The sequence below is a fragment of the Symphalangus syndactylus genome, chromosome 19 (genome assembly GCF_028878055.3).
Source record: "Symphalangus syndactylus isolate Jambi chromosome 19, NHGRI_mSymSyn1-v2.1_pri, whole genome shotgun sequence".
NCBI lineage: Eukaryota > Metazoa > Chordata > Mammalia > Primates > Hylobatidae > Symphalangus > Symphalangus syndactylus.
Genome location: NC_072434.2, coordinates 50,634,502 through 50,650,010, shown reverse-complemented (window position 1 = coordinate 50,650,010; position 15,509 = coordinate 50,634,502). Strand labels below are relative to the sequence as shown.

Genomic DNA, 15,509 nt, shown 5'->3' with positions numbered 1-15,509 from the left:
TCAAGGTTTCACTGAGCCGAGATCACGCAACTGTTCCAGCCTGGGTGACAGAGTGAGACCCTGTCCAAAAAAAAAAAAAAAGAAGAAGAAGATGGTTATATATACAGGAAAAAAACAAAAGAACATCCATAGAATCACTGCCTATCAGCTGTTTGATGAACACTTTAAGCTTGTAGCATTCTTCAACTATTGACTTCCAGTTCTACCTCTTTCTCTAATTAGCAGCGTGATTTCAAATATGTCACTTGACATTTATGCTTGGTTTTCTGCAAAAAGAAAAAAAGTAATATTTAACTGTCAGGGTTGTTCGTGTGATTGAATGAATTTATGGATGTAAAAGTGTTTTGAAAACTAGAAAGCACAGTGCATGTGCACAATGGATGGTATTGTTTTGTTGTTACTGCACACTGCACAATGCCCTATATTGAGGCACAGCTTTCTACTGACAGAATCTTGAGGTGTTACAGTTCTGGAGCAGTTACCTTGGTCCTATTTCTAGACTCCAGGGGCAGCCTGGTGCTTCACTACCAGACTCTTCCAGCTGGGGATGGGTTCTCTGGCAAACTGCAGATCCAGAAGGCAGGTCAGGTTACTACCTGTATTTCTTAACTGCCTGTTAAATAAGCAAGGAGTCCTTTTGGTTTTTCTTAGTGTATGTATGTATGTATGTATTTATTTTTGGAGACGGAGTTTCATTCTTGTTGCCCAGGCTGGAGTGCAATGGCGCAGTCTCAGCTCACTGCAACCTTTGCCTCCTGGGTTCAAGCAGTCCTCCTGCCTCAGCCTCCCAAGTAGCTGGGATTACAGGCATGCATCACCACGCCTGGCTAATTTTTATATATTTTTTTAGTAGAGATGGGGTTTCACCATGTTAGCCAGGCTGGTCTTGAACTCCTGACGTCAGGTGATCCACCCACCTCAGCCTCCCAAAGTGCTGGGTTTACAGGCGTGAGCCACCGTGCCTGGCCCCTTCGTTTTTTAATATTAATATTCATTGGAGGTACTGTCAGCAAAAATCCAGAATTACAAGTTAATTTTTCCCAAACTCACACAGTAAAGGTCCCTGTACCTTCACTGAATTGCAAGTTACTCATGTCTTCAGTTTTGCTTTCCTTTGTTCTTTCTTTCTTGTTCATTTATTCATCAAGCACTTTATTGAGTCCCTACTATGTTCCAGGCACTGGGTATCATAGGTGCCTGGAACATAGTAGGGACTCAGTAAAGGAACTGTGCTTCCTTTGTGTGAATTAAATGTCACTGATGTACCTGGCATTTAGTAGGCTTTCAGTAGATGTTGGTTTTCTTTGTCCACCCCTCATTTTGCTTAATTAACCTACCAAATGCATCTTTGACTCTAGTGTGTCCAGAAGAAATGGATAGTGTTGATGCTCTAAACATCCCCATTGTAGATTGTTTTTCAATGTGCACAACACAGATAAGTCACTTCAAAGTCCATAGATAAAGGGGCTTCTTGCTGATTTCATCAGAATGAGTAGAAATTGCAAAATAATTTTTGTTTCGCCTCCCACCCCCAGCTTCATGTACAGATCACACTGACAGAGTATCTTCAGCTTTTATCTTTCCTCCCTTCCTTGGTCTGCCCTTCATCAAAGTATTGTAGTTGTAAAGTTAAATAGGGAAGCCTGAGGAATGAGGCATAAATCATCCTAACTTCTTGCCACCCTCCAACCTTATATTCTCAAAAGACATCATTGGAGTGCACCATTGTTTTGGTAACAATACACCAGTTTTAAAGTATTTTCTTGTTACCTTTCTCCTTTTTGATATTCATCTAATTTTCCTTTCTTTTGTAGGCTGTCAGCCAGATGAAACAGCAAAAATATCCAACAAAAGTCTCCTTCAGTTCACAAGAGATACCATTAGCACCAGCTTCATCATACCATTCAACAGATGCAGACTTCACAGGCTATGGTATGATTCTTTCCCTGAGCAGATCTGGCTCATTAAGCCTTAGAGAAGGCAAGGGATCATAATGTCCTAAAACGAGAACTGGACCAGGAGGCAGAAGTCTGACTCTGGATGCTTCCTCCACTTCCTTAGCTTTGGGGCTTGGATAGGTCACTTCATTTCCTACACCATTTTTCCTCCTCTCTGCCATCGCCATTGCCTATTGCTTTTTGAATATAAAAGCACTAGAACAGAAAAGGACCTCAGTAGGTCAGGAGTTCGAGACCAGCCTGGCCAACATGGTGAAACCCTGTCTCTACTAAAAATACAAAAAATTAGCCGGGCGTTGTGGCACGTGCCTGTAATCCCAGCTACTCAGGAGGCTGAGGCAGGAGAATCGCTTGAACCCAGGAGGCAGAAGTTGCAGTAAGCTGAGATCGCACCACAGAACTCCAGCCTGGGTGACAGAGTGAGACTCTGCCTCAAAAAAAAAAGAAAGAAAAGAAAAGGACCTCAGTAAATGTTATTTGAATCTGAGGCTTCTGTATTATTATTCTCTAATGTCTACAAAAGATTATATTTAGGTCTTGAGTAATATGTCTTTAAAAATCCTATCAAACCCAATTTTTAGCCCTGCAAATGTTGCTATTAGCTGTTTGAAGAATGTTGATTTTCAATGCTTAAAGAAATTGGCATGCACATTCTGTCTTTAAATTCCTGGCTTGAATTATGCTGACTGGAGGTTGAAAGTAGAACTTTATAATAAATAATAGGTATTTCTACTTTGCTTTTTTTTTTTTTTTTTTTTTGAGATAGATTCTCACTCTGTCACCCAGGCTGCAGTGCAGGGGGGTGATCTCAGCTCACTGCAACCTCTGCCTCCCGGGTTCAAGTGATTCTTCTGCCTCGGCCTCCTGAGTAACTGGGATTACAGGTGCCCACCACTATGCCCAGCTAATTTTTGTATTTTTAGTAGAGATGGGGTTTCACCACGTTGGCCAGGCTGGTCTCAAACTCTTGACCTCAAGTGATCTGCCTGCCTCGGCCTCCCAAAGTGCTGAGATTACAGATGTGAGCCACCGTCCCCAGCCCTACTTTGCTTTTGTGCAGTATACATCAGTAAAAAATAAACTCTTTATAAGACAGTACTCACCAATGGCAAAGCATAACCCTGCATTAATTTAGCAGTTCTGAAATCTTTGCAGTATTTGTCTTTTATATATTTTTTCATAAATATTAACTTCATAAAGTTCATCAAGCAGGTACTACTTTAAAGCATTGTAGTTGTACTAAAACATTTGATGCATGTGGTCAGAAAACTATGGCGCATGGGTCAAATCTGGCCTACTAGCTAGTTGTGTATGGTCTACAAGCTTAAAAAGGTTTTCACTTTTTAAAGGTTGAAAAAACACCAAAGAAAATTTTATTAAGGAATTCTATGAAATTCATATTTCAGTGTCCACAAATACAGGTTTATAGACACTCATTTGTTTCTGTATTGTCAGTGGCTTTTTTCACACTATAATGATGGAGTTAAGTAGTCGCAACAGAGACATTCTGGCCTATAATGCCCAAAATATGTATACTTGGCACTTTACCAGCAATGCGTGCTGACTATGGAGGTAGACGAGTTGAGTTTTGGTAATATATATATATCACATATTTATACTTAGATGACAGAAATTCAGCATCCTGCCTGGTTTTCATTCTCATGGTTAAATAAATAAATGAAGTTCATCATCCTACAGTTGAATCTATAGAAATTTTATTCATTTACTCATCTACTTACCAAGCATTTATTGAGGACTTGGTATGAGCCAGGTTTGGGGCTGGATTCCCTGAGAGAAGTAAATAAAAAGACTGGGACTGGCTAGGGTGAGGCAAACGTGGAGGAGGGAAAAGAAATGCCATCTCCAGGATGTCTCACCAGGTTTTTTTCGGTCTTCTCACTCAGGAGACTATGCTAGTCATTTACAAAAGCAGTATAGACTTTTTATTTATTTATCTATTTATTTATTTGAGACGGAGTTTTGCTCTTGTTGCCCAGGCTAGAGTGCAATGGTGTGATCTCGGCTCACTGCAACCTCTGCCTCCCGGGTTCAAGTGATTCTCCTGCCTTAGCCTTCCTAGCAGTTGGGATTACAGGCATGTGCCACCATGCCTGGCTAATTTTGTATTTTTAGTAGAGATGGGGTTTCACCATGTTGGTCAGGCTGGTATCAAACTCCTGAACTCAGGTGATCCGCCCATTTCAGCCTCCCAAAGTGCTGGGGTTACAGGCGTGAGCCACCGCGCCCGGCCTAAAAGCAATATAAACTTTTTAAAGCACCCAAGAAAGTGTGCCACTATCGTATGTCATTTTTATTGTAAATTAATGGGAAATGTAGTATAAAATACGTATGCTGCAAAAAGATTTAGAGACAAATTTGGTTTACAATTTAATATTCTGCCTTGCCTCTATCTTACCTAGAGCCTGTTTCTTTTTGTTTTATTGGCAAGATTTTTCTATAAAGAAGTCGATAGTAAATATTTTAGGCTGTGGTCCACACACCCTCTGTTGTAGTTTCTCACCCCCGCCATTGTAGCGTGCTAGCCACCATAGGCTGGCCATAGGCTACTTCTAAATATGGTACTTTTTATGGTTGTGTCACTGAATTTCTTGCTCTTAACCAGGAGGCCTTTAGATTAATAAATTCCATATGGATGGGAACAGCAGATATATGAATACCCACAATGTGCCAGACTCTGGGCTGGGCACCTCACACACATTGTTCATTTAATTTCTCTAACAGCCTTTTTAATAGTGGTTACATGCATTTTTCTGATGAGAAGGGAGCTCCACTTTCACCCTCCTGTTAAATTCCTGCCTAGGAACTCAACTGTGGCTCTGTGCCACTCCAAAGCCTGTGCCATTTCATCTCAAAGACCATGATTATCACTTAGTGAGAGCAGAACCCCCACAGGCTTACCTAGAGCCTGTTTCTTTTTGTTTTATACCAGAGATTGACAAGCTTTTTCTATAAAGAAGTAGATTGTAAATATTTTAGGCTTATGGGCCACACAATCACTATTGCAGTTACTCACCCCTGCCACTGTAGTATGCTAGCAGCCATACATAGGCTAGGCATAAATGAATTAGTGAGTTTGTGTTCCATTACGACTTTATTTACAGACACTGAGATTTAGACTCATATCATTTTCACATGCCTTGAGACATTATTTATCTTTTGATTTTTTTTTCAAGCTTTTGAAAGTGAAAAGCCATTCTTGATCCGCGAGCTATAGTCCCCTGACCCCTGCTTTTACACATAGGTTTAATGAGCACTGGGATCTCATCTCAGCTCTGTGCATTAGCTGCAGCTGACCAGCAGATGGAGCCCTCTCTCATCAGCCCTTTCCTGAATTATCTCGTAATGTAAGAAACAATACTCATGGTGATCAAACTTAGTTATCAGAAAATATGACATTCTCTGGAGACTATGATTTGTATGAGCATCTCTTGAAACTATTCAACATTTTATATGAGTATCTCTTGAAACTATTCAACGTTTTGAGGTTTTGCTGTTGTTGTTGCCATTTTGAGATGGAGTTTCACTCTTCTTGGCCAGGCTAGAGTGCAATGGCGTGATCTCAGCTCACTGCAACCTCTGCCTCGGACTCAAGCAATTCTCCTGCCTCAACCTCCTGAGTAGCTGGGATTACAGGCATGAACCACACCCAGCCATTTTTCATATTTTTAGTAGAGACGAGGTTTCACTATGTTGACCAGGCTGGTCTCGAACTCCTGACCTCAGGTGATCCTCCCACCTCGGCCTCAAAGTGCTGGGATTACACTTTGAACCACTGCGCCCGGCCGAATGTTTTGAGTTTTTAGTAGGTTAGGTTATCTGGAAAAGCATGTGTATAGATTTTATGCTGGATAAACAGGTGTTATTAAACATTTTTTCTTAGCCTATAAACATTTTTTCCCTCACTCTTTGGAAAAACCCAACCTAAAACAATTGTTTTTAAAAATAAACCTTTGTAAAAACGCAATAACTTTTAAATAAACTTTTCCTCCATGAACCCCGCAAGTAATTTTTGAGTCTTGTGTTTATAATACATTTTGCTTTACTATATAATATATTTGGGGATAAATTTTAGGTAATTGTTATTTTCAGGTATTTCATACTTTATTGATTAAATTCTTTATACATCTTAATAATTTAATTCATCTGCTATGCTCTAATTGAAAGTATTTAGGCACTGTTTCTTAATTAGTATTCTATAGCTCAGAATCTCCTGTTATACCAGCCTTTATTCTCATTGTAACATAGGCCTTCATATACCTAATCATTTAATCATTGTAATTTTTCCATACAGATTTTCATGATGTATTTTAAGATTTTAAAACTTTTAGCCAGGTGCAGTGGCTCACACCTATAGGCCAAGGTGGGTGGATCACCTGAGGCCAGGAGTTCGAGAGCAGCCTGGCCAACATGGCGAAACCTCGTCTCTACTAAAAATAAAAAAATTAGCCAGGCATGGTGGTGGGTGCCTGTAATCCCGGCTACTTGGGAAGCTGAGGCAGGAGAATCGCTTGAACCCAGGAGGTGGAGGTTGCAGTGAGCTAAGATCGTACCACTGCATTCCAGCCTGGGCGACAGAGTAAGACTGTCTCAAAAATATAAACAAATAAAATAAGATTTTAAACTTTCAAGTAAAATTGATGGGTTGAGGGGTGGGAGTTATCATTTTAATCTCAACGGTGTCATCCCTGGCTGAAGAGTCAGGAATGACCCAGCTTTTTGTTTCATGGTGTTTGGCAGGAAAAGAGTGCAGTGATAAACACGTGCAAGCCCCACAATCCCCACGTGATGGAACGTGCAGGCTGAGCTGCAACTCTTACGCACCAGTCATGCTGTGTTCAATTCTTTTCCAGGTGGTTTCCAGGCTCCTCTGTCAGTGGACCCCGCAACATGTCCCATTGTCCCTGGACAGGAAATGATTATAGAAATATCCAAGGGACGTTCAGGGCTTGGTCTCAGCATTGTGGGAGGAAAAGACACACCCTTGGTAAGTTTCTAGAAGTAAAATGTATCCACTGTCATAGAACTAGTTGTTGAGGTTAATTTTGGCCCTGCGCCACGACTCTTCAAGACTTGCCTTTTTTCTTAGTAGAGAAAACGTGATTATAAATAGATGTGCATCCACAGTCTAGCTAGTTTTCAAGTTTTTCTCGGTGTTTAATTTTCATCAGTGCTGGGCACGGTGACTCATGCTTGTAATCCCAGCACTCTGGGAGGTCAAGGCAAGAGGATTGCTTAAGCCCAGGAGCTCAAGACCAGCCTGGGCAACATGGCGAAACCCCATCTCTACAAAAAGTACAAAAATTTTCTGGGTGGGCCAAGCATAGTGGCTCACGCCTGTAATCCCAACACTTTGGGAGGCTGAGGCAGGCAGATTACTTGAGGTGAGGAGTTCAAGACCAGCCTTGCCAACATGGTGAAACCCTGTCTCTACTAAAAATACAAAAATTTGCCTGGCATGGTTGTGGACACCTATAGTCCCAGCCACTTGGGAGTCTGAGGCAGGAGAATCACTTGCACCCGGGAGGTGGAGGCTGCAGTGAGCTGAGATTGTGCTACTGCACTCTAGCCCCACTCCTCAGGAGGCTGAGGCGGGAGATTCACTTGAGCCCAGGAGGTCGAGGTTGTAGTGAACCGTGATCATGCCACTGCACTCCAGCCTGGGTGACAGAGAGCAAGACCTTGTCTAAAAAAAAAAAAAAAAAAAACTTTCATCAGGATTTTCTCCATCTAGGATGTTGAATATTTTTATAACTACTTTTTAGACCAACAGTATCACAGCAGCATTTAGAAGTATTTAAGAGGATGTCTCACACATAGTAAGTGTTCAGTAAGTAGTAACTATTGTTATTCTCATCATCATTATTTAATGGAATGGTAGATAAAAAGTATACATCAGACTGGCATGGTAACCGAGGCAGGTGGATAGCTTGAGGCCAGGAGTTTGAGACAGCCTGGGGAACTAGCAAGACCTCATCTCTACAAAGAGAATTTTTTTTTAATTAGCAAGGCATGGTGGCACACACCTGTATTCCCAGCTACTCAAGAGGCTGAGGAAGGAGGATCACTTGAGCCCAGGTGTTTGAGACTGCAGTGAGCTATGATCATGCCACTATACTCCAGCCTGAGCAACAGAGCAAGGCCCTGTCTCTGTTAAAAAAAAAAAAGTATGCATGAATTATTCCAGCCCAACAATTTAGGTTCATTTTACACTGAGTGCAGTGGCATGATCACGGTTCACTACAACCTCGACCTCCTGGGCTCAAGTGAATCTCCCGCCTCAGCCTCCTGAGGAGTGGGGCTAGAGTGCAGTAGCACAATCTCAGCTCACTGCAGCCTCCACCTCCCGGGTGCAAGTGATTCTCCTGCCTCAGACTCCCATTTTCATATCTACTCATAATTTTTTTTAGAAGTCAGTCTAGAATATTAATGTTTCCTGGGATGATTGATTTTTCATTGTTTTTTATTTTTATTTTTAATGAATAGAGATGGGGTCTTGCTATGTTGCCCAAGCTGGTTTTGAACTCCTAGGCTCAAGCGATCCTCCTACCTTAGCCTCCCAAAATGCTGCAATTACAGGCATGAGCCACGATGCCTGGCCAGGATGATTGATTTTTCATTATTCAGTACCTTTTGTTTATCACTACTCAGTAGCGCCATTAAAATGAAAACCTTTCCTGGGTTTTGATTTACTCAAGATGTGATTAATCAATGCATGTGTGTCTGTGTGTGTGTGTGTTTAATACCTGCATATTATACAAAGTTAAATTGATACAAAAGGAAAATTGTGTGTGTGTGTGTGTGTTTAATACCTGCATCTTATACAAAGTTAAGTTGCCATAAAAGGAAAAAAGCGAAAAATAAACCTCCCTCCTACCTTTTTGCCCTAGCTCTGCCCTTCACTACCTAAAACCAGGGCAACTCCCTAGAGACAATCACTCTTGTTAATGAATATGTTTTAAATGAATATTTTGGTATTTCTTTTGCCCATTTTATTTAGTAAGCAATAAATTGTACATGCCAGATAAAACAAATATATCAGGGTCTATAAAACTATTTTTTTTCCACATTAGGCAGTAATATAACATTTTTGTGGTAGTACTGTTGGGGGTGGGGAGATCCTATTCTACTTTTCTGTAATAAATATTAGTTCCCTAAAGCACTAGGAAACTCAAGAACAGCACAGGCGATAGAAACCAGGGTCTTGATGATGCGGGAGTTTTCTCTTGACCCCTTCATCAGACTTGCCACAGGGGTACTCCGTTTACTTGGACCACCGCACTCAGCCTGTGTGGGAGGGAGCGCATGAGAGAGCGAGTGCAGGACCCAGCTGGCTGCTTTGGGCGCCGGCAGGAGCAGGCTCTGTGGGGTCCCCTCGGCCAGACCAGGTAGGGGTGCCTGTGACCCCTGAAGCCCCAGAGAGTGTGTTATAACGCTAACCTCCGTCATCTGTGGACAGCGGTACGTTATCAGCTCAGTGGGCTACTTGCCTTGTTGCATGGGGCAGCTGCTCCCTACCAGTGAGGGCAAAGGGCCAGTGTGACAGCCTTTTTTGGGTACCTGCACTCGGTGAATCCCAAGCTCCTGTCCGGTGTCCGAGAAGAATTAGGTTGCACAGACACTTGAAGGATGGTGGAGAAGAATTTTATTTAGCAATGGAAGCGGCTGTCAGTGGAGAGGGGAGCTGGAGAGGGGACGGACAGGCGCAGAGTCTTCCCTGAAGTCCGGCTGGCTCTTCTCTAAAGTTAAACCATCTCTCCTCCAAAGTCCAGCCATCCCTCTAAAGTCAAGCTGCGTCTCCTCAGTCAAGTGCTTCTCTCCTCTACCAACTGAGTCTGAGATCTTTGTAGGCACAGGATGAGGGGTGGGGGGGGCCGTAGGTAGTTTTGGGAAAGGCAACATTTGCATGGTAAAACGACATTATTCAGAAAGTACCAATCAAGAGACAGCAGGCAAACAGGGATAGAAGTTATCACTTTGGACCAAGGGTTTCAGGCTTCTCGGCTCAAAGGTGGGGTTTTGCCGGGGATCTGCCCCGTCTGCCTAGACTTTCTCTGCCTCCTGTCCCTATCATTAATGCCTTTTACATGTTTGCTGGTCATGGTCCTTCCCTTTCCTACCACTGGGCCCGGTCTAGAAAATCCTGGCTTTGAGCCCCACCCTGCTAGTGAACCACCTCACCTGAACCTGAAAGGATTTTATCTCCTTCTGCTTGATAAAAGTACTGTTCACATTTTTCTCTGGAGTTCATGAAAATTTATGTCCTGAATTCTCCTCTTGCCTTTGCAAGCAGGAGCTGCTGTGTGGCTTCATATATACAGGAATTTGGTCTGCACTGTATCTTCTAATAGTATTTTTAACAATTCTTTGTAATTTTTTTTTTTTTGAGATGGAGTTTCGCTCTCCTTGCCCAGGCTGAAGTGCAATGGCGCAATCTTGGCTCACTGCAACCTCCGCCTCCCGGGTTCAAGCGATTCTCCTGCCTCAGCCTCCTGAGTAGCTGGGATTACAGGCATGTGCCACCATGCCCAGCTAATTTTGTATTTTTAGTAAAGACAGGGTTTCTCCATGTTGGTCAGGCTGGTCTCGAACTCCTGACCTCAGATGATCTGCCCACCTCGGCCTCCCAAAGTGCTGGGATTACAGGCGTGAGCCACCGCGCCCAGCCAATTATTTGTAATTTTATGTCATCTGGTCTCTCAGCAGTTCACAGAAACACTTTGACTAGCGCCAGCCACCCAGCTAGCCCCCACTTTATGTAGAAAGTCTCATATACCACCAACATAGGACCAGACCAGACCATCGTTCCTCAAACCTACATATGCGCTCCAGCATCTTGGACTTTGCTCTGCTCCCCTGAATTTGCTCTCTTCTGCCCTCGTCCTGCTCCCATCAAGCTTCTCTACCTCCTCTAAGCCACTCCTCCCCAAGAAGTCTTCCCTGGGTTTCATGATCGGTCCTCAGCCAAACTCAGAAGTAATGCTGACCATTCCTCTCTTTTAGCTCTCAGTCATATTCCCTCTCTACCATTTACTAGCTGGGGCAGATTTCTTAACCTCTCAGTCTATTTCCTGCTCTATTTACAGAGATAATAATACCTTGTAGACTTACTAGGATGATCAAAGAGATGACCTTCATAGGATGTTTAGCACACAGTGAGCCACTGCCCATGGCACATACCTTCTCCAACTCTCTGTTTTCACATATGCAAAATGACCTTAATATTCCTGACTTGTTGAGTTATGGTGAGGATCAGATATCTTATAAACAGTAGAATATATATATATAGAATATATACAACATATATATATAGAACATATAGAACATATATAGAGAGAATATATAGAACATATATATATAGAATATATAGAACATATATATATATAGAATATATAGAACATATATATATATTCAGAAACTACTGGTTGACCCTGAACATTGGGTGATGGCTCCTTCCAAGGCATGTTTCCACACTTTCCCGAGGAGGTGTTCCTGAATATTAAAAACAATAATCCTGGGAAATTACAGTCTAAATTCTGTAGTGAATTCCTTCATAATAGAATATTAACCTTTGATTATTTTTGTAAACATGAGTCTTTTTACATTGCTTTTTATATGGGAATAGATTTCCCATAGGAAATCGGAAGAATTTGATCAGCATGTCCATCCTAGCTGAATGAGTTGTGGTTTTGCTTTTGCCGCTGTTAATCTGACTTTGTTTTACCTGGGTTGGTTGGAATACCTGAACAAGATGTGTCTTTTGTGCTGCACTTGGGTCTTCAATATTGCATTCATTTGTGCTGCTGGCTGATAGCTTGAGGGTTTCCATTGAATTCCATCACTTCCTGCAACCTGGATGTGAGGCTGTTTGCTAAATACTGTACTCTCCTTTCCCCGCCACTGTGAGGCAGCCAAAAAAAAAAAAATCAAGAGCTTCTTGAGGTTCGTAATACATAGTTCTGCCTTTTGAGACTGTAAATCCCATTGTCCTTGGAAGGATAAGCATGACTTAAAAATGAGGGATGGGACACAGCTTTTATTTCCTAACCTCAGGTACCTCATCAAAAGCCGTAAGTTAGACTCAGGAGAAATATATAGGCCTGTCTGTCATTTCAGTGAGGCTGAACAGCGAGGGTTGGAAAGCACTTTAACAAATAAAGCTATTATTTACCACAATGCAAATCTTTCATTTTTCTTTTTTTTTTCCCCCCTTCCAAATTTTGACATGGAATGTGCAACCTAACTGATACCATAGGTCACATTTTCCAGTCAGGTCTTGGGATGGTATCCAGCATACCATAGGTCACATTTTCCAGTCAGGTCTTGGGATGGTATCCAGCATACCATAGGTCACATTTTCCAGTCAGGTCTTGGGATGGTATCCAGCTAGCAGAAAGTTAGCAAACAAAGATGAGAGCATATCAAAGAGAAATGGTAGAAAACGTTGAGACTCACTACAGAAGAACCTTTGCACATTTGGTTAGGTGATGCATCCTGACTCCAGCTCTGGCATGGGGAAAGAGTACGTCCTGACTTCTGGTGACCCTTCTTCACATCTGCTCCAACCCTCCCAATTAAGATTCCTGTGTCTTCTTTGTTGTCTGTCCAAAAGATATTTTTGCTGTCTTTAGAGGAATTAAGTCTCTGGGACCTGGTCTTGACACCACATCAGTCCTCTCTGCTATAAATAGTTTCTCTAGAGCCAAGACAGGTGGTTTCTGAGATCACAGAGGGAGATCTCACTTAGCATCCCATTGTATTTAAATCGACCTTTTAAAATGCCGAGGTAATGATGAGGGTGAACCTCGGGAAGGTTTACAAGCACACCTGGACCCAATCCTCAATGACAGACTTCTGCCTGTTGTTTTAATCTTGTGATGTTGCTCCCAGGCTTGCCTTTGGTGGACGTGGCTCTTCTGTGATAGGTTGCATATGTTTGCTCAAAGGCTGCCGTTTGCTTAGTGCTAAGGATACAAAATTGAGTGAGATAACCCTGTCCTCAAAGAGCTCACACAGTCGTTCAAGTTAATTCTGTTGACTTTTAGTGATTATGGTCTAATATAGGAGATAAACCAATGAAAAGTCATAATAATGACTATTAAAATAGGGGCTTCCTCTGGAAACCAGAAAAGAGTAGAGCCATGGCATCCACTTTCTAGATTTAATTAATATAAGCTATTTGTTATGTTTCTTATAAGCCAGGAAGCCAGATAAGGCACATTGGATATCAGAGGTAGTATATGAATTCATAATTTTTATTTCCTTCTATCCATCAGTCCATCCTTTCATCCTGTCTTCTATCTCCCTCCACCCCTCTAGTCTTGTCGGAGTATTGAATTTGCGTGAAATCCTACAGCTTAGAGAACTCATCCTACTCTGTCAAATGAAATACCAAGCCCTCTTACCTTTTCTGAGGTTTGCATCGTATTCCTTAAACTCCTCCCTGGTGTCCTTCAATGTCCACTTCTCAGAGATGTATACTCGTTGATTAGAAGTTTTATCAGCAATACCCTCAGAAGAAGTAGAAGATAGCTCTCCAGACTCATTCATTGGGGTTATTATCAGGCTTAGGTATTATAGAGAAGAAAAACTTAAGAACTAAATCCTTTATCTTGGATTACTGGCAGACTTGAACTGTTTTTGGAATTGAACTAATGAAGTGGAGAAAGAATGAGAATGCAGTCTCTAGGATCCTCTTTCTATGCATTTTCCTTCCCTGATAACATTGGCAAAGATCCCAGGCTATAGACAATGTGTACTACCAAACCTAAAGGGCACCATAGCAGAGTAATGATGCTGGTTCTTTGGCATTAGAATCTTAGATATTTAACTGTGGGACTCTGGACAAATGACAGCCTTTCTAAGTTAAATCTACTTCTTCATTTGTGCCACTGTGGTGATAACAAAAATCTACCTCTTAAGATTGTCATGTGAATTAATTAAGATAATGAATATAAAGAACTTTGCCCAGTGCCTATTTAAACTGAGTTCAGTTATTATTAATTATAAACATTTGTATTAAAGTAGATCCTTAACTTTCTTTGTCTGTGTGTCTTTAGTATATTACCTGCACAGTGAAATGTGGCTTTGTTCCTAGACAATTGCATATTTGTTTTTCAACATCAAACTTTAAAAAAGTGATTTGGCTGGGCACGGTGGCTCACACCTGTAATCCCAGCTCTTTGGGAGGCTGAGGCACGTGGATCACTTGAGCCTGGGAGTTTGAGACCAGCCTGGGTGACATAGTGAGACCCCATCTCTTATTTTAAAAAAAAATAAAATAGGCTGGGCACGGTGGCTCATGCTTGTATTCCCAGCACTTTGGGAGGCCAAGGTGGGTGAATCACCAGAGGTCAGGAGTTTGAAACCAGCCTGGCCAACATGGCAAAACCCTGTCTCTACTAAAAAATACAAAAATTAGCTGAGCATGGTGGCACGTGCCTGTAGTCCCAGCTTCTTGGGAGGCTGAGGCAGGAGAATCACTTGAACACGGGAGGTGGATGTTGCAGTGAGCCGAGATCGCACCACTGCACTGTAGCCCGGGTAACAGAGAGTCTGTCTCAAAAAAAAAAAAAAGAAAGAAAATTAAATTACGTGATTCAAGGCCAGGTGCAGTGGCTCACACCTGTAATCTCAGACCTTTGGGAGGCTGAGATGGGAGGATTGCTTGAGGTCAGGAGTTCGAGACTAGCCTGGGCAACATGGCAAGACCCCTGTCTCTTCAAAAAAAATTTTTTTAATTAGCTGAGCATGGTGGCATGTGCCTGTAGTCCCAGCTACCTGGGAGGCTGAGGCAGGAAGATGGCTTGACCCCGGGAGGTCAAGGCTGCAGTAAACTATTATTGCACCACTGCGTTCCAGCCTGAGCAACAGAGCAAGACCTTGCCTGTTAAAAAAAAAAAAAAAAAAAAAAAAGTGATTCAAGCACTATTCTCTTTTTAGATTTAGATATTCTTAATGATAAAAAGTCCTGCGAATGTCAGAGTTGGAATTTTTTTTTTTTTGAGACGGAGTCTCACTCTTGTCATCCAGGCTGGAGTTCAATGGCGCGATCTCAGCTCACTGCAACCTCCACCTCCCAGGTTCAAGTGATTCTCCTGCCTCAGCCTCCCATGTAGCTGGGATTGCAGGCGCCCACCACCACACCCAGCTAATTTTTGTATTTTTAGTAGAGATGGGGTTTCGCCATGTTGGCCAGGCTGGTCTTGAACTCCTGACCTCAGGTGATCCACCTGCCTCGGCCTCCCAAAGTACAGGGATTACAGGTGTGAGCCACTGCGCCTGGCAAGAAAACGACTTTTATTTATTTATTTATTTGAGCCAAGTCTCACTCTGTCACCCAGGCAGAGTACAGTGGTACGATCTTCGCTCACTACGGCCTCTGCCTCCCAAATTCAAGTGATTCTCCTGCCTCAGCCTCCTGAGTAGCTGGGACTACAGCCACGTGCCACCACACCCAGCTAATTTGTTGTATTTTTAGTAGAGATGGAGTGTCACCATGTTACCCAGGCTGGTCTCAAACTCCTGAATTCA

At 42.3% G+C, this 15,509-nt stretch overlaps 1 protein-coding gene across 6 annotated transcripts in view; it reads left to right on the top strand.

The window, feature by feature from the left end:
* PATJ (PATJ crumbs cell polarity complex component) overlaps positions 1-15,509 on the top strand; it is a 425,559-nt gene that overhangs the window by 335,348 nt on the left and 74,702 nt on the right. For all 6 annotated transcript variants that reach the window (XM_055235148.2, XM_055235146.2, XM_063613334.1 and 3 more), the window contains 2 exons: positions 1,815-1,932; positions 6,830-6,963. In XM_055235148.2, the coding sequence (XP_055091123.1) occupies positions 1,815-1,932; positions 6,830-6,963 (252 nt within the window). The remainder of the gene's footprint in view (positions 1-1,814; positions 1,933-6,829; positions 6,964-15,509) is intronic.